Below are 22,108 nucleotides of genomic sequence, written 5' to 3'. Positions count from 1 at the left end.
TCCAAAATAGGAGATGGGCAGTCTAGAAGAGAGCTGGAAAATGGCCTTTTTATTATTAAAATATATGCAGTTCAAACACATATATTCAGCATCTTGGAAAAAAGCTAAACTGTGCACCCAGTCATACAGCTGCATAATCTCCTCATGTAGATGTTGTTGAAGCTGCTCCAATAACTGGGAATTGATTGGTAGCATTTCATACTTGACTGCCAACTCAGACAATCAGGCATCAAAATGCCAGCAAAAACACTAGCAGCCCCTCTGCTTCTCCTCTCCAATGGGTACTCACTTGTCTGGTAACAGAAGAAAGAATGTTGGGAAGGTTGTTCCAGAATTAATGGCTCAGTAGGGAAGGAAATTAAAAAGATCACAGCACTGCAAAAAGGCAATAGAGTAGGACACAGCTTCTCCTAGAGGACTCCTATTAAGTTGTTTTTTTTTTGTCAAAAAAAATGCAATTTTCCATTAGTAAAAGAAAACCTTCCACAGAAAAATTTTAGGCAGCCTTAATTCCACTGTAGAACTGCAGCTTGAAAGGAGACCACGTTGGAAACAGGGGGCATTGTGAATCTGGCTGCTCTATTATAAGGGGAGGGCAATAAAACTGTTCATCATAGTCCATAAGGCCAGCTGGTGTCTCCAATTCCCATTCTGTAGCAAGTGTAGTGAAGGCCCCCATGTACAGCACACTAGTGACTAGATCCACATTATGCAACAAGTCCCTCCCAGGCAGTTTATTCAGCAGAGCTGCACTTATCTCGGTGAGAAACTGGGAATCATGCAACAGCGCTGATAGTGAAATCTGATCATCTGTGTGGCTTCCAAACCGGAGAGAGCAGGAAACAGACGGGGCTAGGTGGTCTGTTTGACTTAATAAAAATGGTCACAAAGTATTTGCTTTCCTTCCAAGATTTTGATTTGGTCAGAAAACTGCAACTGTGTTGCGGTTGGGTTTCTGAAAACGATTTTGGGGGATTACATGAAAAGTCTAAATTTTCCATGGGAAAAATCCCTATTTTCCAGCCAGCTCTACGCAGGAGTTTATACAATTTTCAGTGTCAGAGTCCTATTGCTGCTGCCACCCTGAGAAGCAGGGTGGCACTTGATGGGTATTGGTCTCTTCTACAGCGTGTCACTCTGAATTTGGTAATTAATATGGGCTCTGACATTAAATAAGATCAGTGTCTTCTTCTTATGCTGTATTTAGTGTTGAGATGCACGTGGTTTCCAATGGAAGTGCATCCCTTTTAAAACAGATTATTGTCTGTTTGTCTTGCTGTTTCAGGTCAATGCAGTCACCGTTGATGGGATCACTCCTCTCTTTAATGCCTGCTGTAGTGGCAGTGCAGCTTGTGTGAACATGCTGCTTGAATTTGGAGCCACACCACAGCTAGAGAATCACCTTGCTTCACCTATTCATGAAGCAGTAAAGAGAGGTAATTTTAAGGCTTTGAGTACAGCTAACTATAAAAAGATCTGGCTTTGTTTTTCCTCCCTAAATAGTTGTGAGAAATTAATCTGCATCTGAAGTATCTGGGCCATAGGGATAAATGTGGGTTTGGTTTATTCCATACTATTCTATATAGAGTTCTGTGTATTCTGTTCTAATGTTATGTAAATAGGGTGTGTTTGTTGGGCATCCTGCAGAGAAGGCACTGAAGCGAGATGACCTCTCTTCTGTGTTATCCAGGTCACAGGGAATGTATGGAAATTCTCGTGGCCAATGACGTTGACATTGACCAAGAAGATTCGCAGCACGGAACACCCCTTTATGTGGCCTGCATGTATCAAAGGACAGACTGTGTCAAGAAGCTTCTCGAACTAGGTCTCTGGGGGCAGAGGAGGGGAAGCTGAACATATTTGAAGCCACCACCTATTGTTTCTCCTTAATCCCTCCCCACTCCTGATATTAGCATTTAATTCCTCATGACTCCTTGGAGGACCAAGAATTTTGAGATTGGGATTCTGTCATTCGAAGATGATGAGAGGAGCAATAAAGAACTGTCTTGGTATATTGTTTGCCCTGTGACTCGCATCAACTCCTTTTGATTATTATAAAATAATTAGCCAAGCATGCTAAGCATTCACTCAGCCACTGCTCCCCACGTGCAGAGGGAGCAGATCAGCTAAACAACCACTCAAATGAATAATCCCTTTAGTGATCATGAAGATCCTACGCACAGCAGGGCAGCACCTTAGGTGGTGTGGCTTGTTTTAGCAAAGTCAGATTGACACCAGCTAAGGCTCTGGCCCAGTTTGGGTGCTACTCTCAGCCCAGGATAAGCATTTTACTCCTGGACCTTCCAAAGTTATTTTAATTAAATGTTAAAAACATGCTTTTCTGGTCATTTGAATTAATCAGATGGAAGCAACTATAGATTTTAAACACCCACTCATTTGGTAGTCAAAAAGTTCAGCATTGGCTCAACTCCTGTTGATTCTCCATCCTCCTCATCTTACTCTTACTCTTGATGCTAATATAGTAGCCATGTGACTTCTAGATATAAAGCACTGCTATAATCAAGAGAAGATGGCAAGTCCTGCGTGCCATCAGATGCACTTAATTTATTTATGCTAATGATGGAAGTCAAAGTGTGTGATATAAATATTAGACTCAGCCAGTCATGCATTTCCCTGCTTCCTCCTAATGCTAACCCTGGTCTATTCTTATCTCTGTGTGTGTTCTTTTAAGGAGCCAGTGTTGACTTGGGTAAACGATTAGACACCCCACTCCATGCTGCAGTTAGGAAATCCAGCGCAGAAGCAGTCAACTTGTTAATGGACTATGGCGCTAGTTTGACATGCAGAAATGCTGAATTCAAATGTGCCCTTGATCTGGCAGCCCCCAACAGCAAAGTGGGACAGGCCCTCTTGCTTCGGGAAGGTAATGGCTCTTTCTTTTTTTAAATTGGACTATTTCTATTTATATATTGGACCATAAGTATTTTTTCATGTTCATCTTGCTTTTCCACATACTGCTGCTCCCTCTGTTAGTTCTGTGAGATTCTCCAGGATGTTTCAAGACAGGGCACAAGAATGAGGATCAAGAGATCCCAGTTCTGTTCCTAGCTTTGCCCCTGACTGCCCATGTGATGGCAGGCAATTTGTGCCATTTTATGTGCCTCAGTTTCCCATTTATTGAATAAGGATAGTGCTTATCTGCCTTTGTAAAGTGCTTGGAAAGCTATGAATAAGAAGTGCTATACATAAATGCTAAGTATTTTTATTTATTACTGTTAGAATCAACCGTATTTGAGACAGCAAGCTAACAACTATTTTGCATACAAACCAGTAATCCCAAATGAAATGTATACATCAGTGGTTTTCAAACTTTTGTACTGGTGACCCCTTTCACATAGCAAGCCTCTGAGTGCGATCCCCCCTAATAAATTAAAAACACTTTTTTGTATATTTAACACCCTTACAAATGCTGGAGGCAAAGCAGGGTTTGGGATGGAGCTGACAGCTCATGACGCCTCCCATATAATAACCTCATGACCCCTTGAGGAGTCCCGACCCCCAGTTTGAAAACCCCTGGTATACATCAGCTTGGATGTTATGGAGTCTCATTGTGCAGCTCCCTGCATAAACAGCTCCATGAATGTGTTTAACTTTGTTACAGTGAGAAAGCGGAACTTAAGCCCAGTTGGCTATTCAGCGTCTCATATTACTGCCGTTACATGAAGATTCAGGAAACATTCCATTAGATCAATGAGCCTTCGTAATTTACCCTTAGCTTCTCTGAGAGTATTTCTATTACCATTTAAAAATCTATTTGGAAGAAATTTTGTACTAGAGACGTGCCAACATTTTAGCCATCTCATCTTGCACCTTCCTCTCATGTAGAATTTTTGCCATGCTGTTTTTTACCTTCATATGTATTTCTAACTCTGGAGGGTAGAAACTCCATCTCGACTTGTTTTGTAAAGTGAAATGCACAACTAAGGCTCTGTATAATGAATAGCTCTGAAATACATGCTGAGCTGAATTATTCTTTCCTTTAGCCTTACAGCACATTTTCATTTGAGGAAAGCTGTTTGGACCCTACCAATTTAATAGGATAGGCCTAGCAACCTGTAGAATTCAAAATCTTTATTAGATCCCTTCCTAAATATTGGTCCACTAATAGCTTTCGACTAATCATTATGTATTTCCCCGCTTCCAGTGAGATTGTAAAATATCTGTCTTTAAGTTCCTTATTTTACCAAAATTCAGTTGCTCTGATTTCTTTATTATATGTTCTGAGTTCAGAATTTTTCTTTTTCTCCGAGGTATATTTATTTCTGAATCTGGCATCAGTCCCATTCTTCCCTTGTGGAACAGTCTGGCAAAGGATCTCTATACATGTTTGCATTGTCTACCTAGTGACTATGAGATAAAGTTGTGATAGGGTTTCAGGGGGCAATCCAGACCAGTGAGGGGTTGTGTGATCTCTTCCCCTGTAACACTGAGTGCCTCACAATGCCTTGCTACTGTAACTCCCTGCCTGGGATACTAACAATTGGCAACAAGCATGCAGGTTACACCCTGAGTGTCTGCGTGCTAGACATTTGTGGTTCAGCAGCTGTGGCCCCAGCAGCCTGTACATAGCCCTGTAGACCTTACTGGCTTCCACTAGCCTTGGTTACAACCAGAAATGTGACCCCAACACACTCCCAGTCCCAAATTTTTCCAAAACTGTGTAATCTGCAATGTCCAGCCCTCTCCTGGACAGTTCAGAAAACTAATAGGGGTTGTTTGTTCCTCTAAAGAGACAAAAGCACATCACAATTTATTACTTAACTGGGGTGAATACCCTCTCCCATTTAAACACAGCACTTTACTATAAACCAACTAAGAAAATAAAACAAATGTATTAACAATAGGACACAGGATAAGTGATACCAAGTAAAAAGAATACAGTTAGAGAGTGTTACAAGTAAAACAAAAGTGAGAACACCCATTTAAAAGTCTAAAGCGAACTCTAGCAAGGTACAATCTTTGCCTAAGCAGGTTTCTCACCTATATTCATTTTCCAGAGACTTTAGCCCCTCCTTTGGTGAAGGACCCATCTTTCTCAGCTTTCAAGAGCTATTCCCTTATGTCTGCCTAGTGATGGATGCCAAAAATGGCTTCTGTCCTTATAGCTTCCAAAGTTCAGTGAATTTGTTTCAAGAGACAGGATGATCTCATGCTGTTTTTCCCTTCTTGTGGTCCTGCTATCCCCCTGTATGTAAGGGATACATAGCTTCCATTGTTTTGATTCCACCATGCTTAATTTACATAGCAGACTGGTAATAGCTGCTTTTTCTCCTGTCCAAGGTGGAACCTGTTTTGCCGGAGACTTTAAAAGATATCATTAAGTATCCATAAGGAACTAAAAAGAAAAGGAGTACTTGTGGCACCTTAGAGACTAACAAATTTATTAGAGCATAAGCTTTCGTGAGCTACAGCTCACTTCATCGGATGCATTTGGTGGAAAAAACAGAGGGGAGATTTATATACACACACACAGAGAACATGAAACAATGGGTTTATCATACACACTGTAAGGAGAGTGATCACTTAAGATAAGCCATCACCAACAGCAGGGGGGGGAAGGAGGAAAACCTTTCATGGTGACAAGCAGGTAGGCTAATTCCAGCAGTTAACAAGAATATCAGAGGAACAGTGGGGGGTGGGGTGGGAGGGAGAAATACCATGGGGAAATAGTTTTACTTTGTGTAATGACTCATCCATTCCCAGTCTCTATTCAAGCCTAAGTTAATTGTATCCAGTTTGCAAATTAATTCCAATTCAGCAGTCTCTCGTTGGAGTCTGTTTTTGAAGCTTTTTTGTTGAAGTATTGCCACTCTTAGGTCTGTGATCGAGTGACCAGAGAGATTGAAGTGTTCTCCAACTGGTTTTTGAATGTTATAATTCTTGACGTCTGATTTGTGTCCATTCATTCTTTTACGTAGAGACTGTCCAGTTTGGCCAATGTACATGGCAGAGGGGGATTGCTGGCACATGATGGCATATATCATATATATTGCCAACTCTGTCCACATATCTATTCAGGGGATACCATCATAGGGCCTAATCACATCAGCCACACTATCAGAGGCTCGTTCACCTGCGCATCTACCAATGTGATATATGCCATCATGTGCCAGCAATGCCCCTCTGCCATGTACATTGGCCAAACTGGACAGTCTCTACGTAAAAGAATGAATGGACACAAATCAGACGTCAAGAATTATAACATTCAAAAACCAGTTGGAGAACACTTCAATCTCTCTGGTCACTCGATCACAGACCTAAGAGTGGCTATACTTCAACAAAAAAGCTTCAAAAACAGACTCCAACGAGAGACTGCTGAATTGGAATTAATTTGCAAACTGGATACAATTAACTTAGGCTTGAATAGAGACTGGGAATGGATGAGTCATTACACAAAGTAAAACTATTTCCCCATGGTATTTCTCCCTCCCACCCCACCCCCCACTGTTCCTCTGATATTCTTGTTAACTGCTGGAATTAGCCTACCTGCTTGTCACCATGAAAGGTTTTCCTCCTTCCCCCCCCTGCTGTTGGTGATGGCTTATCTTAAGTGATCACTCTCCTTACAGTGTGTATGATAAACCCATTGTTTCATGTTCTCTGTGTGTGTGTATAAAAATCTCCCCTCTGTTTTTTCCACCAAATGCATCCGATGAAGTGAGCTGTAGCTCACGAAAGCTTATGCTCTAATAAATTTGTTAGTCTCTAAGGTGCCACAAGTACTCCTTTTCTTTTTGCGAATACAGACTAACACGGCTGCTACTCTGAAACCTATAAGGAACTAAGTATCACCTAATATCCATTAAGTATCCATAAGGAAATCCATATTTCCTCATGTAGTGTTAATAAGTACATTTCACAGTGATATTAATCACCATTGTGTATTAGCTTTCAGAAAAAAAATCTCTCATAATACAGTAACATCATATACAGTTGATTCAATTGCTTATCACTTGAGGTTCAGCTCCCCTGTCTTTATAGATCAGTAAACCTTTGAAATTGATTCTTCTGAGGGTTCCCTCTCAACATAAAGTTTATTCAAGCAGTGAGGAAGGCAACGGGGAGTCTTGTGGTGAAGGAAGCTCCATGCTCTTCCTTCCCCCACTTGTTAGCATAATAGCTGTGCTAATCTAATATGTAAAAATGGACCTTCATTGTCTTTGTGGGAAGAGCCCGCTGGTCAGCTAATCAAATACACATTCCTTTGTCTAAAGCAACCTGTTCACCAACACCCCCTGATTTCCCTAGTTTAAACACACTTTAGTCATAATTCCAGCATATATCCATAACTTTTAATAGCCTCTGCATACATACATCATGCAAGAATATTAATGATTAGTTAATGATTAGTTTTCAAATGATACCTTGGCATATTTTGTACAAAGATTATTACAGTAGCATATAGGTTATGAACAGAGGGGTGTTTAGTATAACAAAAGCCCAACTACATTTTTTGCACCTCCAGCTTGCCTGACAAAAGGAAAAATGAAAAAGGTACAGGAATCAATATAATTGGAATACAAAATGCCTGAAACTTACAGGAGGACAGATTTCATTCATGAATAGCTACATCAATAGCTAAAGGAACAAGTCCTTTACTTAAGACTGTTGACTGGGACAAATACAGCCAAACCCCCAACATTTCTGCCCCACATGGCTTTTGTCAAACAAGATTTTGCTTTAGTTCTTTATTTATCTAACAAGATTCCACCACCTAGTGGCTGAACAGTATAATACAGTTAGCATTCCGTTCCATTACACACCATTTGTGAAGCATATAAAGGTTCTCAACCTTTCATAGAATCATAGAATATTAGGGTGGAAGAGACATCCAGAGGTCATCTAGTCCAATCCCCTGCTCAAAGCAGGACCAACACCAACTAAATCATCCAGGCCAGGACTCTGTCAAGCTGGACCTTGAAAACCTCTAAGGATGGAGATTCCACCACCTCCCTAGACAACCCATTCCAGTGCTTCACCACCCTTCTAGTGAAATAGAAAAGGAGTACTTGTGGCACCTTAGCGACTAACAAATTTATTTGAGCATAAGCTTTTGTGAGCTACAGCCCACTTCATCGGATGCATTCGGTGGAAAATACAGTGGGGAGATTTATATACACACACGGAGAACATGAAACAATGGGTTTTATAATACACACTGTAAAGAGAGTGATCACTTAAGCCATCACTAGCAGGAAGGAGGGGGGGGAAGGAGGAAAACCTTTTGTGGTGATAATCAAGGTGGGCCATTTCCAGCAGTTAACAAGAACATTTGAGGAACAGTGGGGGGTGAGGTGGGGGGGGAACATCATGGGGAAACAGTTTTACTTTATGTAATGACTCATCCACTCCCAGTCTCTATTCAAGCCTAAGTTAATTGTATCCAGTTTGCAAATTAATTCCAATTCAGCCGTCTCTCGTTGGAGTCCGTTTTTGAAGTTTTTTTGTTGAAGGATAGCCACCCTCAGGTCTGTAATCGAGTGACCGGAGAGCTTGAAGTGTTCTCCGACTGGTTTGAATGTTAGAATTCTTGATGTCTGATTTGTGTCCATTTATTCTTTTACTTAGAGACTGTCCAGTTTGACCAATGTACATGGCAGAGGGGCATTGCTGGCATGATGGCATATATCACATTGGTAGAAGCGCAGGTGAACGAGCCTCTGATAGTGTGGCTGATGTGATTAGGCCCTATGATGGTGTCCCCTTAATAGATATGTGGACAGAGTTGGGAACGGGCTTTGTTGCAAGGATAGGTTCCTGGGTTAGTGGCTCTGTTGTGTGGTGTGTGGTTGCTGGTGAGTATTTGCTTCAGGTTGGGGGGCTGTCTGTAAGCAAGAACTGGCCTGTCTCCCAAGATCTGTGAGTGATGGGTCGTCCTTCAGGATAGGTTGTAGATCCTTGATGATGCGTTGGAGAGGTTTTAGTTGGGGGCTGAAGGTGATGGCTAGTGGCGTTCTGTTATTTTCTTTGTTGGGCCTGTCCTGTAGTAGGCGACTTCTGGGTACTCTTCTGGCTCTGTCAATCTGTTTCTTCACTTCAGCAGGTGGGTATTGTAGTTGTAGGAATGCATGATAGAGATCTTGTAGGTGTTTGTCTCTGTCTGAGGGGTTGGAGCAAATGCGGTTATATCGTAGAGCTTGGCTGTAGACAATGGATCGTGTGGTGTGATCTGGATGAAAGCTAGAGGCATGTAGGTAGGAATAGTGGTCAGTAGGTTTCCGATATAGGGTGGTGTTTATGTGACCATCACTTATTAGCACCATAGTGTCCAGGAAGTGGATCTCTTGTGTGGACTGGTCCAGGCTGAGGTTGATGATGGGATGGAAATTGTTGAAATCATGGTGGAATTCCTCAAGGGCTTCTTTTCCATGGGTCCAGACGATGAAGATGTGATCAATGTAGCGGAAGTAGAGTAGAGGCATTAGGGGACAAGAGCTGAGGAAGTGTTGTTCTAAGTCAGCCATAAAAATGTTGGCATACTGTGGGGCCATGCGGGTAACCATCGCAGTGCCACTGATTTGAAGGTATACATTGTCACCAAATGTGAAATAGTTATGGGTGAGGACAAAGTCACGAAGTTCAGCCACCAGGTTAGCCGTGACATTATCGGGGATACTGTTCCTGACGGCTTGTAGTCCATCTTTGTGTGGAATGTTGGTGTAGAGGGCTTCTACATCCATAGTGGCCAGGATGGTGTTTTCAGGAAGATCACCGATGGATTGTAGTTTCCTCAGGAAGTCAGTGGTGTCTCGAAGATAGCTGGGAGTGCTGGTAGCATAGGGCCTGAGGAGGGAGTCTACATAGCCAGACAATCCTGCTGTCAGGGTGCCAATGCCTGAGATGATGGGGCGTCCAGGATTTCCAGGTTTATGGATCTTGGGTAGCAGATAGAATACCCCAGGTCGGGGTTCCAGGGGTGTGTCTGTGGATTTGTTCTTGTGCTTTTTCAGGGAGTTTCTTGAGCAAATGCTGTAGTTTCTTTTGGTAACCCTCAGTGGGATCAGAGGACAATGGCTTGTAGAAAGTGGTTTTGGAGAGCTGCCTAGTAGCCTCTTGTTCATGTTCGGACCTATTCATGATGATGACAGCACCTCCTTTGTCAGCCTTTTTGATTATGATGTCAGAGTTGTTTGAGACTGTGGATGGCATTGTGTTCTGCACAGCTGAGGTTATGGGTCAAGTGATGCTGCTTTTCCACAATTTCAGCCTGTGGCTGTCGGCGGAAGCACTCTGTGTAGAAGTTCAATCTGTTATTTCGACCTTCAGGAGGAGTCCACCCAGAATCCTTCTTTTTGTAGTGTTGGTAGGAAGGTCCCTGTGGGTTAATACGTTGGTTAGAGGTATGTTGGAAATATTCCTTGAGTCGGAGACGTCGAAAATAGGATTCTAGGTCACCACAGAACTGTATCATGTTTGTGGGGGTGGAGGGGCAAAAGGAGAGGCCCTGAGATAGGACAGATTCTTCTGCTGGGCTAAGAGTATAGTTGGATAGATTAACAATATTGCTGAGTGGGTTGAGGGAACCACTGTTGTGGCCCCTTGTGGCATGTAGTAGTTTAGATAGCTTAGTGTCCTTTTTCTTTTGTAGAGAAGCAAAGTGTATGTTGTAGATGGCTTGTCTAGTTTTTGTAAAGTCCAGCCATGAGGAAGTTTGTGTGGAAGGTTGGTTCTTTATGAGAGTATCCAGTTTTGAGAGCTCATTCTTAATCTTTCCCTGTTTGCTGTAGAGGATGTTGATCAGGTGGTTCCGCAGTTTCTTTGAGAGTGTGTGGCACAAGCTGTCAGCATAGTCTGTGTGGTATGTAGATTGTAATGGATTTTTTATCATCAGTCCTTTTGGTATGATGTCCATCTGTTTGCATTTGGAGAGGAAGATGATGTCTGTCTGTATCTGTATGAGTTTTTTCATGAAGTTGATAGATTTCCACTCCATATGGCTAAATTCAGTGCCTTGCATAATAACAGGTTTCAGAGTAGCAGCCGTGTTAGTCTGTATTCGCAAAAAAAGAAAAGGAGTACTTGTGGCACCTTAGAGACTAACAAATTTATTTGAGCATAAGCTTTCGTGAGCTACAGCCCACTTCATTGGATGCATTCGGTGGAAACTACAGTGGGGAGATTTATATACACACACAGAGAACATGAAACAATGGGTTTTATCATACACACTGTAAAGAGAGTGATCACTTAAGATGAGCTGTTACAGCAGGAAGGAGGGGGGAAGGAGGAAAACCTTTTGTGGTTGAAATAGTGTTTCCTAATATCAGGGGTGAAAGTAGAAATAGGGACTTACCGGTATGGGGCTGGGTTGGGGGTGGATCTGGCCCTCAGAAGGGGCAGGGCCTCGGGCGGAAGGGGGTGGGATGGGGGGGGTCAGAACCAGCCCCAGCCCGCCCTGTTCCGGTAAATGCCCTCCCCCTTCCCCGCCAGGGTAGCAGTGGCAGCTGGGGGCTCTGGCAGCAGTTTAGGAGAGGGAGGAATAGCTCAGTGGTTTGAGCATTGGCCTGCTAAACCCAGGGTTGTGATTTCAATCCTTGAGGGGGCCCTTTAGGGATCTGGGTCAAAAATTGGGAATTGGTCCTGCTTTGAGCAGGGGGTTGGACTAGATGACCTCTGAGGTCCCTTCCAACCCTGTAATTCTATAAAAGGGTCCAGGGCTCGGCTGCCGCTACCACCCCGGGCCCTTTAAACTGCTGCCGGAGCCCCTGGCTGCAGCTGCTACCCCAGGGCTCTGCAGCTGGGCTCCGGGTGCTATTTAAAGGACCCGGGGCAGTAGAGGCATAGGGAGCCCCGGCCCTTTAAATAGCCCCCGGAGCTCTGCTACCACTACCCCAGGCTCCAGCAGGGGGGCTCTGGTGGCAATTTAAAGGGCTGGGGCTCCAGTCACTGCTGGGAGCCCCAGGCCCTTTAAATTGTTGCCTGGGGAAGCCCGGCTGCCCTGGTTCGGTGCACCGAGGTGTACCGGCTTACTTTCACCTCTGCCTAATATCCAACCTAGACCTCTCGCACTGCTTCTTGTTCTGTCATCTGCCACCACTGAGAACATCCTAGCTCCATCCTCTTTCGAACTACCCTTCAGGTAGTTGAAGGCTGCTATCAAATCCCCCCTCACTCTTCTCTTCTGCAGACTAAACAGTCCCAGTTCCCTCAGCCTCTCCTCGTAAGTCATGTGCCCCAGTCCCCTAATCATTTTCGTTGCCCTCCACTGGACTGTCTCCAATTTGTTCACATCCTTTCTGTAGTAGGGGCCCCAAAACTGGATGCAGTACTCCAGATGTGGCCTCACCAGTGCTGAATAAAGGGGAATAATCACTTTCCTTGATCTGCTGGCAATGCTCCTACTAATGCAGCCCAATATGCCGTTGGCCTTCTTGGCAACAAGGGCACACTGCTGACTCATATCCAGCTTCTCGTCCACTGTAATCCCGAGGTCCCTTTCTGCAGAACTGCTACTTAGCCAGTTGGTCCCCAGCCTATAGCGGTGCATGGGATTCTTCCTTCCTAAGTGCAAGGCTCTGCACTTCTTGTTGAACCTCATCAGATTTCTTTTGGCCCAATCCTCCAATTTGTCTAGGACACTCTGGACCCTATCCCTACCCTCCAGCATATCTACCTCTCCCCCCAGCTTAGTGTCATCTGCGAACTTGCTAAGAGTGCAATTAATCCCATCATCCAGATCATTAATAAAGATTTTGAACAAAACTAGCCCTAGGACCGACCCCTGGGGCATTCCGCTTGATACTGGCTGCCAACTAGACATCAAGCTGTTGATCACTACCCGTGGATTCTGACAATCTAGCCACCTTTCTATCCACTTTATAGTCCATTCATCCAATCCATACTTTTTAAACTTTCCAGACTACTGTACCCCTTTCAGGAGTCTGATTTGTCTTGCATACTCCCAAGTTTTACCTCCCTTAAAAACTACTTGCTTATAAAATCAGACATAAAAATACAAGTGTCACAGCATGCTATTACTGAAGAACTGCCAACTTTCTCATTTTTACAATATAATTATCAAATAAATTGATTGGAATATAAATATTTCACTTAAGCCTATTTTTCACTTGTGAGCCTTGTCATTCTGGGAGGCAGGGAAGAGACAGCAACAATTAAGTTTTTCTCCACATTGAGTCTATTGCTACTCTTTCTCTTGATGGCAGTCATAGCAGAAAATGAGACTTCACAACGATATTTTGACCCAAAAGGTCTCAGATCATCCAAAGCCTGGTTCCCAAGGTCAGTGTAATTTCTGTACTAAACATCAAAATTGGGTTAGTGTGGAGACATTACATTTCATTTGCAGGCCACGCTCTGACAACAGCTCAAGAAGATTTTCTTGCTGACTGGCAGAGAGGTTACTGCTGCTAACATCTGACAAAATGAATGGGTTTCTTACCCAACCAAGTTGAGCTGAGTTGCGTTGAATGTTGGGGAAATATGACTTGAATTCAGATGTCAAGTGGGCTGTAATGGGGTCACTCACCACTGTGGTGCCTCCTGCTGGTTGTCTTGGGAATTAGCTCTGCAGGGTAGTGCACCCTCTTTGGGTGGTGCCTTGCCACCATCACTCCTGCTATAGGACCCACATCTCTCCAAGGACTGCGGCATCCTCTTCAGCGACACAGTCCTCTGGCCGTGCCACACACTCTGCCTCCCCCCCCTTTCTGGTGGACCTGCAATGCTGCTGTTCAGCCACTTCCCTTGGTGACTACTGCAGCAAATTGTCTGGCCAATTCCACATGGCCCCAGCACCCTCTTTGCCCTGGCCTCAGCCTGCAAACCCCAGCAGCCAGCCAGGAGCTTTCTCTCACTCCCACGGTCCCTGCTCACAGCACTGCTCTGTCCAGGGTGCTGGCAGTTCTCTCAGCCCTCCAGAGAAACAGTCCTTCCTCCCTAGGCTCCCAGCAGAGAACTGCCTTCCTTTGCCCAGCAGCTCCCTTTTTATATGGGCCTGCTTGGCTCTGATTGGCTGCTCCCTTCAGCCCTTCTCTGATTGGCTACCTCCTGCGCAGCCTCCCTAGGGATTTATTAACTCCTTAGAACCCAGTGTGAGGCAGTTGCCCCATCACATGGGCTAAATGATCTATTATTTCTTTAAGTTTGCTCTGCACAATTTCCCTAGTGCAGATATCAGTGACATACGTGTGAAGCAGTGGAAAACAGGTAAAGTCTTTGTCTCCACATTTGGATTTCCAAAATTCAGTTTTCTTGATAAAAGCATTCACTTTATCATAGAGATTCAGAACATTAATCTCACGGCCTTGCATGGACAAAGTTAGATCATTCAGCTTGCTAAATATATCTGCAAAGTAGGCAAGTTGAGCTAACTACACAGTATTGTCAAACACAGGGGTTAAGAAGAGATGAATAATCAGAAAGAAATGTGTGAACTTTGGTGTGTAATTCAAACAATCTGTCAAGTACTTTCCCCTCTTGAAAGCCAGTAAACCTGTGTGAAGCAACAGTTGCTGATGTTCTGACCCCATCTCATCACAAAGAATACAAACCAGGTGAGCATTGAGTGGCCTGGACTTGATTAAGTTGACAATTGTGACAGACTCATTTAAAACTTCTTGAAGTTCAGAACTCATCTTTTTTGAAGCGAGTGCCTCTCTGTTATGATACAGAGCACCCACTGCAAGGAAAGACTTTCTTTGCTGATCCTAGGTACAGGTCTGTTCACTCTCCCACTCATTGCACCGGCCCCGTCAGTGCAGACAAATTTGCATAAATTCCAAATCAAATTGTGTTCAGAAAAAAAATCAGTTAGTGTAAAAATGTCCTCTGCAGTTGAGTTTGCCTTTATACTTCTGAAAAACAGTATGTGCTCATTGATATCAGTTGTTTCAGGGTATCAAACATACGCAATCAGCTGAGCTTCTCCGCTAATATCCATAGACTCATCAAGCTGAAGGGTGAATGTTTTTGCCATTTTAAGTTTCTCTACAAGTTGAGAGACAATATCTTCAGCCATTTCTTCAATTCTGTAATGCTGGGTCATTTGATAAAGGTACTTTCTTGAGCATATCAGCTGCCTTTTTTTATGAAGTATGTTTTCTGCAAGTGCCACAGCTGCAGGCAGAATCTGGTCTCCTGGAATTCTGTACAGCTTCTTTGATTTTGCTACGAGAAGGGAGACAGCATATGAAGCTCTGAGTGCTCTTGTAGAAATAGTTGAAGCTTTTTTTGTTTTAAGCTGGCAAGTCTGAAACTCAGAGCTTTCTTTGAAAGCATTCTACTGGCTTCCCTGTGTTTTGTCTTCACATGTCGTTGCAAATGTGCCGGCTTCATATTGTTCTTTGATGGAGTTTCTCCTCAAAGGAAACAGAAAGCTTGAGGTGGATTGCTATTTGTAGATATGAATCCAAAAGCAATATATTCCTCGCAGAACTGATGATTTTTTTTCAGTAATTTTCAATTATTTTACAATTTTGCCACTACTACTACTTCCAGCTCCTCATTTTTACATGGCAATCGCATACACACCATGACAACTTCAACCTCATTAACATGCTTGCACGCATCAGTAAATGACATAAAATGCATGTCTAATACAGTTCATATACACAAGTTACATTACTGTGTATATAGAGCAGTATAAACAAGTCATTGTCTGTATGAAATTTTAGTTTGTACTGACTTCACTAGTGCTTTTTGTGTAGCCTGTTGTAAAACTAGGAAAATATCTAGATGAGTTGATGTACCCCTGGGAAGACCTCTGCATGCCCCCAGGGGAACGCATATGCCTGGTTGAGAACCACTGGTATAAAAGGCTTAGTGTCAATGAGAATTGAGTCCTTTAAGAATCAATAAGATTAGAGCATTGTCGTGCTTCTGTATCTCTACAGCATTTCATCCTGTAACAAAGTGACTTTTCTGTGAATGAGGAATCTAATTTCTATTGATTTCAATGGGTAAAGATCACATCATTTAGAAACTAATGTGAAAGTTCAGAGATGTGCTTATCCCAATAGTATCGCTCCTGTCACTATATTAAGTATCTTAGAGGATTTAACAACCTTGGGCTCCTTATGCAATTGAAAAGCAGTTTTCTTTAATTCTTATGCACTCTTCATGCTCTGCTCTGCCTTTCATGTCATTGGTATGCAGTGTTGTTGTAAGTCATGTCTTTACCTCACTCACCTTTCCTGCCATTTATTTTTTATGCCTCTCTAGGTCCATCCAGCACATTTTCCCATTCTCCCTAGTAGCTCATGTTATAAGCCACTCAAAGCCCCTTTTATTCTCTTAGATTGATTTTTGCACTCCTCTCTGTATCCACATTGTTTTACTCTCTCTACTCTCACTAGTGCTCATGCAGGGAAATGTAAAATACACCTCCCTTCACTAGCTAGGCCTACTGTATCACATGGGAGATTCACCTCAAGGGAAGGGAAGTGGTGTTTACAAAAGCTTTTTATGCATTTTGCTTAGCTAGCACTGTCTACTTTTGGGACCCTGCTGGCCCCTTCCAACCTCTTCCAACACAGTGAAACTCAGGCTGTGGCTCTTTTGCACTGCTCCGGTCTCTTCCTTGGTAGGCTTTCCAACGATGGGACCCATGTCAGGGTCTATTCTGGCTCATGCCAGTGTAACTCCACAAGTGATTCCGGCCCTTAATGCATTTATTATCAATAAACAAATATATCCACCTTACTCAGACTGGATGAAATTCACTGTACTCAGAGGGCCAGCAAAAGGCCTATCCATTGCTTAAGTCCCACTGAAGTCCAATTTTGACCACTTAAGTGCTTGGGCTTTGTGCTGGCTCTCTGCACAGAAGTGACTTTAACCCACTCATGAAATGTAATTTTCCTCTTAATATCCTTCCCTCCCATTCCATTATTGGATTGGTTTCCACCTAGAGCTTCTATTAGTCATTCAAAACCATCACAGTTTAAACCTGACTATAAACCTGGTCACAGCACTTTTACATATATGGTTTGCCACATTTATATCTTTTGTCATAATATCTGAGTTTCTTTGAACTAACTCAAGAGTTATCTATGTGGCTTGATTTATTGGCTGCACGAACAAGTACAATGTTCATAAATCTACTGCTCAATTTGTCTTTTCCATTAAATCTATCACAGTTTATGTCTGGGTAGAAAGGTCTCTCATTGCTATTAGTTTTCCCACAAATCCTTTTGATTTCCACTATCAGCTATTCATCCTGTTCTTCCTTACAGTTGTGTGGTCTATAGAACATTTTAATTAATTTAGTCTTGGCTCTCCACTTTTGAAAGATGAATAAATTCCAGACCTGGAAAAAATCCAAATGTCCTATCTCTTTTGCTTTCAAACACTTCATTGCATCTTTACTTCTCCACCCAAACGTTTTCCCTATAATCCTCTTTTCAAATGTAGGCACCAAAAATACTTCTTTTGAGCAATTTTCTTTCTACTTCCTAAGTTTTCTGCTGTGTATATGTAGATATTTTCCTTTACCCTTTTTTCCTTCCTTGCCATTATGTAATGACTATTTTTAATGTGAGAGATTTTCTTTTTGCTTTCTTGTTTGCCTACAGAGCTGCTTCCCTCTTCATCTCAAGTGCCATTTATATGAGCTGTTTTTTCCTACATGTTTGTTCCCTGCTTTTCTCCCTGTTAATTTTTTTAATGGGACACTGTCAGCTTGTTTAGAACCACAAATTTACCTTTGTAATTGTTTCATTCCATGAAGCACCTTCGGAGATTTGGAGCCATATTATTAAACAGAGGTGTCTAAGTTGTGCTTGCAAAATATTTATGTGACAGCCACCACCTTGGTTAACACTCCAGGGATCTCCAGAGCTAAAAGCGTAAGCTACTACACTTTAACCTAAAGAGCCAATGCTATCTAGCTGGGGCTGTAACACTCATATACTCTGGGATCAGGCAGAGAGCGGGACCTGTAATGCACACTCATTAGAAGGTTACATTTGCATACCCACAAAAACAGGTATTGTGTGCATATGGGGGTTTGGGCACACACATATATATTTGAACATGCAATTGTGTACATGTGTTGTACATGCAAACACCTGACTAAGTACAGCCCAGATTATTAAGACATCTGAGCTCCAAACACTCCTTATTATATTTATTCTCACCATACTGCTGTGCGTTCTACTATTAGCTAAGCAAGACACATTTAGCTGAAACAAAGAATCAGAAAAAGCCTTATTGTGCACACATGAAAATGCTTTTAGTACTCATAAGCGTCAGAATTTCTGAACCAGTTTCCATAAAACAAGTGAAGTTTGAACAAAATCCATTCAAGCATTATTGAATTAGCCATGGGCAACATTTCTAATGTGATAATGCAAGTTTTTTGTTTTGTTATGACCACAGCTCAAAAATATCTGAATGGAGTTTTCACAAACATTTAGTAGATTCCTAGACCAGCAGGGACCGTTGTGATCATTTAGTCTGATCTCCTGTGGGCCATAGAACTTCCCCAAAATAATTCCTAGAGCAGATCTTTTAGAAAAATATCTAATCTTGATTTAAATATTGCCATTGATGGAGAAACCACCATGACCCTTGGTAAGTTGTTGCAAGGGTTAATTACACTCACAATTAAAAATGTATGCCTTATTTCCAGTCTGAATTTGTCTAGCTTCAACTTTCATCCACTGAAGTGTGTTTTACCTTTCTCTGCTAAATTGAAGAGCCCGTTATTTAATATTTGTTCCCCATGTAGATACTTATAGACTGTGATGAAATCACCCCTTAACCTTCCCTTCGTTAGGCTTACTAGATTGAACTCCTTGGTATTATTATTATAAAGCATGTTTTCTAATCCTTTAATCATTCTTGACAGGTTTCAGAGTAGCAGCCGTGTTAGTCTGTATTCGCAAAAAGAAAAGGAGTACTTGTGGCACCTTAGTGACTATCAAATTTATTAAATTTATTACATTTTATTAAATTTAACTAATAAATTTGTTAGTCTCTAAGGTGCCACAAGTACTCCTTTTCTTTTTAATCATTCTTGTGGCTTTTCTCTAAACCCTCTCTGATAAAATCCTTTATCAGCATCTTTCTTGAATTATGGACTCCAGAACTGAACACAATGTTCCAGCAGTGGTCACACCAGTGCCAAATAGATTCCTCTGCGTTCAAGGATCACATTGGCAATTTTGGCCACAGCATCACACTGGGAGCTCTTGTTCAGCTGATTATCTACCACAGTTCTCAAATCTTTTTCAGTCACTGCTTCCCAGGATAGAGTCTCCCAGCATGTAAAGTATGGTTACATTATTTGTTCATAGATGTATATCTATTAAAATACACATTGTTTGCTTGTGCCCAGCCTATCAAGAAATCCAGATTGCTCTGTATCAGTGACTTATCCTCTCCATTATTAACCACTCCCCCGGTTTTTGTGTCATCTGAAAATGTTATCAGAGATGATTTTATGGTTTTTTTTCCAAGTCATTAATAAAAATGTAAATTGCATAGGGCCAAGAACCGATCCCTGTGGGACTCTACTGGAAATACACCCATTGGATGATGATTCTCCATTTACAATTACATTTTGAGACCTCTCCATTAGTCAGCTTTTTAATCCATTTAATGTGTGCCATGTTAATTTTGTATCTTTCTAGTTTTTTAATCAAAATGTCATATGATACTAAGTCAAATGCCTTACAGAAATCTAGTATATTAAGACTATTACTGTAATCTCATAAAAAGATATCAAGTTAGTTTGACAGGATATATTTTCCATAATCCCATGTTGATTGGCATTAACCATACTACCCTCCTTTAATTCTTTAATTCCATTGTCTTGCCCAGGAATAATGTCAGACTGACAGTCCTATAACTATCTGGGTCATCCAGTTTACTGTTTTTAAATATTGGCACAACATTAGCTTTCTTCCAGTCTTCTGGAACTATGATGTTCCAAGATTTACTGAAAATCAGTATTAATTGTCCAGCAAGCTCCTTAGCCAGCTCTTTTAAAAATATTGGATGCAAGTTATCTGGACCTGCTGATTTAAAAATTTCTAAGTTTATTAGCTACTGTTTAACATCCTCCTGAGATACTAGTGGAATGGAAAGAATGATATCACATGCTATGACTATATTATCTGTTTTTTCCCAAATACAGAACAGAAATATTTATCAAGCATTTATGCTTTTTCTGCAATCTTACTGTGATAATTCTACCATCTAGTAATGGACCATTACCATTGTTAGGATTCTTTTTGTTCCTAATCTACTTTAAAAACTCCTTCGTGTTGTCCTTAACTCTGGTGGTCAGAGATTTCTTCTGTAACCCTTTGCTTCCCTTATGTATTTTCTACAATTCCCAACTTTTGATTTATAGTAATTACTATCAGCTTCCCTTTCCATTTGTCATATTTATTTATTTAATTACTTGTAGCTGCCTTTACTTCACCACTAAACTAGGTCATTTTTATAACTGATAAGGCCTTCTTCCTCAATTGTGGCTTTTTGAGCAGCTAATAAAGTATTCTTAAACAATTCCCAGTTATGATTCACATTTTTTGATTAAATTCTTCCTCCCAGTTGATTTGGCTTCTAATTGTTTTCAGCTTTGTGAAATTGGCCTTTTCAAAGCACCAATTATAAATATCACTGGTGTGGACTTTATTGTTTGCAAATTATAAATGTGATCAAGTCAAGTCAACTAAGTTACCATTAATTTTTAGTTCTGTGATTAGTTCTTCTGTATCTGTCAAAATGAGATCTAAAATAGAATTCCCCTATGTTGGATACAACACTTTATGAGTTAGAAAATGCGTTGCACTTGGGTCAGATCCTCAGCTGGTATATATTGACATAGTACCATGGCAATCAATAGACCTATGCTGATTTACACCAACTGAGCATCTGGCTCCTTAACTATATAGGTTGTTATCATTCCTCCTATTATACTTTTAAGTATGTCTCTTGAAGATCATCTTAGATGAATGCTGCATGGGATTAACATTTCTTCATGACAGGCACATTCTGGATCCTTAACAAGCTGACTGTGTCACTATAAATGCTGCTCTTTTGCTTTTTATTTCAAAAGTCAGAAGTGTACTTGGTTCACCTTTTCTTCATCCTATGTGAATTGGACCCATATGTTCCCCAACTCCCCACAGTGCTAAAATGTATTATGTGCTCTAATTTTTAGTCATGTATTCAAACTGCTAACCTACTGGAGAACTGGATAAATTCATGGAGGTTAAGTCCATTAATGGCTATTAGCCAGGATGGGTAAGGAATGGTGTCCCTAGCCTCTGTTATCAGAGGGTGGAGATGGATGGCAGGAGAGAGATCACTTGATCATTACCTGTTAGGTTCACTCCCTCTGGGGCACCTGGCATTGTCGGCAGACAGGATACTGGGCTGGATGGACCCTTGGTCTGACCGAGTGTGGCCATTCTTATGTTCTTATGTATCTACCTAGCAGGCACCATACTATTAGTATTTCAACTCTTGAGAAGGACCCTTGAAATGTATAGCAAACAAATAAACAAACAAAAAAAAACAACAGAAGGGAAAATGTAAATTTGCAGAGACATCACAGTGAAGGATTTCCCCAAAATTCTTTTTTGACATAAGAGAATTTGTAGGGTTTGAACTGATTTTAAAGCTTCGCTTCTATTCTATTCTTAGTTTTTAAATTCATGTTTACGGGTTTTGTTTGTTTTTCCTTCTTTTCCAGGTCCTGCCAGCCTTGCCCAGCTGTGTCGGCTGTGCATCAGGAAGTGTCTGGGTCGCTCATGTCTTTATGTAGTCCACAAGCTGAATCTTCCTGAGCCACTTGAGAAATTCCTCTTATATCGATAGCTCTATGACTGTCTATAAGATGATTGCCATATAGAAGAGAGGAACAAAATGGCTGTTTACCACAAAGATATTAAACCAAGGTGAAATACAAAGACATCATTTACTGCTTATTATAGGTACCAAACTACTTAGCTGCTGACATAAAAAAACTCCCTGACACAATACTCTATATGTTGAAGCCACTGGAAACTGCTTTGTAGCACAGTGCATGTCACCATGGAAATGATATCCTCACACTTTAGTGTTGAATCCACTGATGTTAGATAAGAGGTTGAAATATGCAAACAGCAGATTG

The 22,108-nt window shown here is 41.6% G+C and overlaps 1 protein-coding gene across 1 annotated transcript in view; it reads left to right on the top strand.

Annotated features, from left to right (window-relative positions):
* Positions 1–21,872, top strand: part of ASB11 (ankyrin repeat and SOCS box containing 11) — a 38,274-nt gene extending 16,402 nt beyond the window's left edge. Inside the window, exons 4-7 of the mRNA XM_038373957.2 lie at positions 1,286–1,436; positions 1,691–1,825; positions 2,693–2,884; positions 21,689–21,872. Coding sequence (XP_038229885.1) covers positions 1,286–1,436; positions 1,691–1,825; positions 2,693–2,884; positions 21,689–21,813 — 603 coding nt within the window. The 3' untranslated portion in view covers positions 21,814–21,872. The remainder of the gene's footprint in view (positions 1–1,285; positions 1,437–1,690; positions 1,826–2,692; positions 2,885–21,688) is intronic.
* The last annotated feature ends 236 nt before the right edge of the window (positions 21,873–22,108 follow it).

Source organism: Dermochelys coriacea, chromosome 1 (assembly GCF_009764565.3).
Source record: "Dermochelys coriacea isolate rDerCor1 chromosome 1, rDerCor1.pri.v4, whole genome shotgun sequence".
Classification (NCBI taxonomy): domain Eukaryota; kingdom Metazoa; phylum Chordata; order Testudines; family Dermochelyidae; genus Dermochelys; species Dermochelys coriacea.
This window is presented reverse-complemented; position numbering and strand designations above follow the sequence as displayed.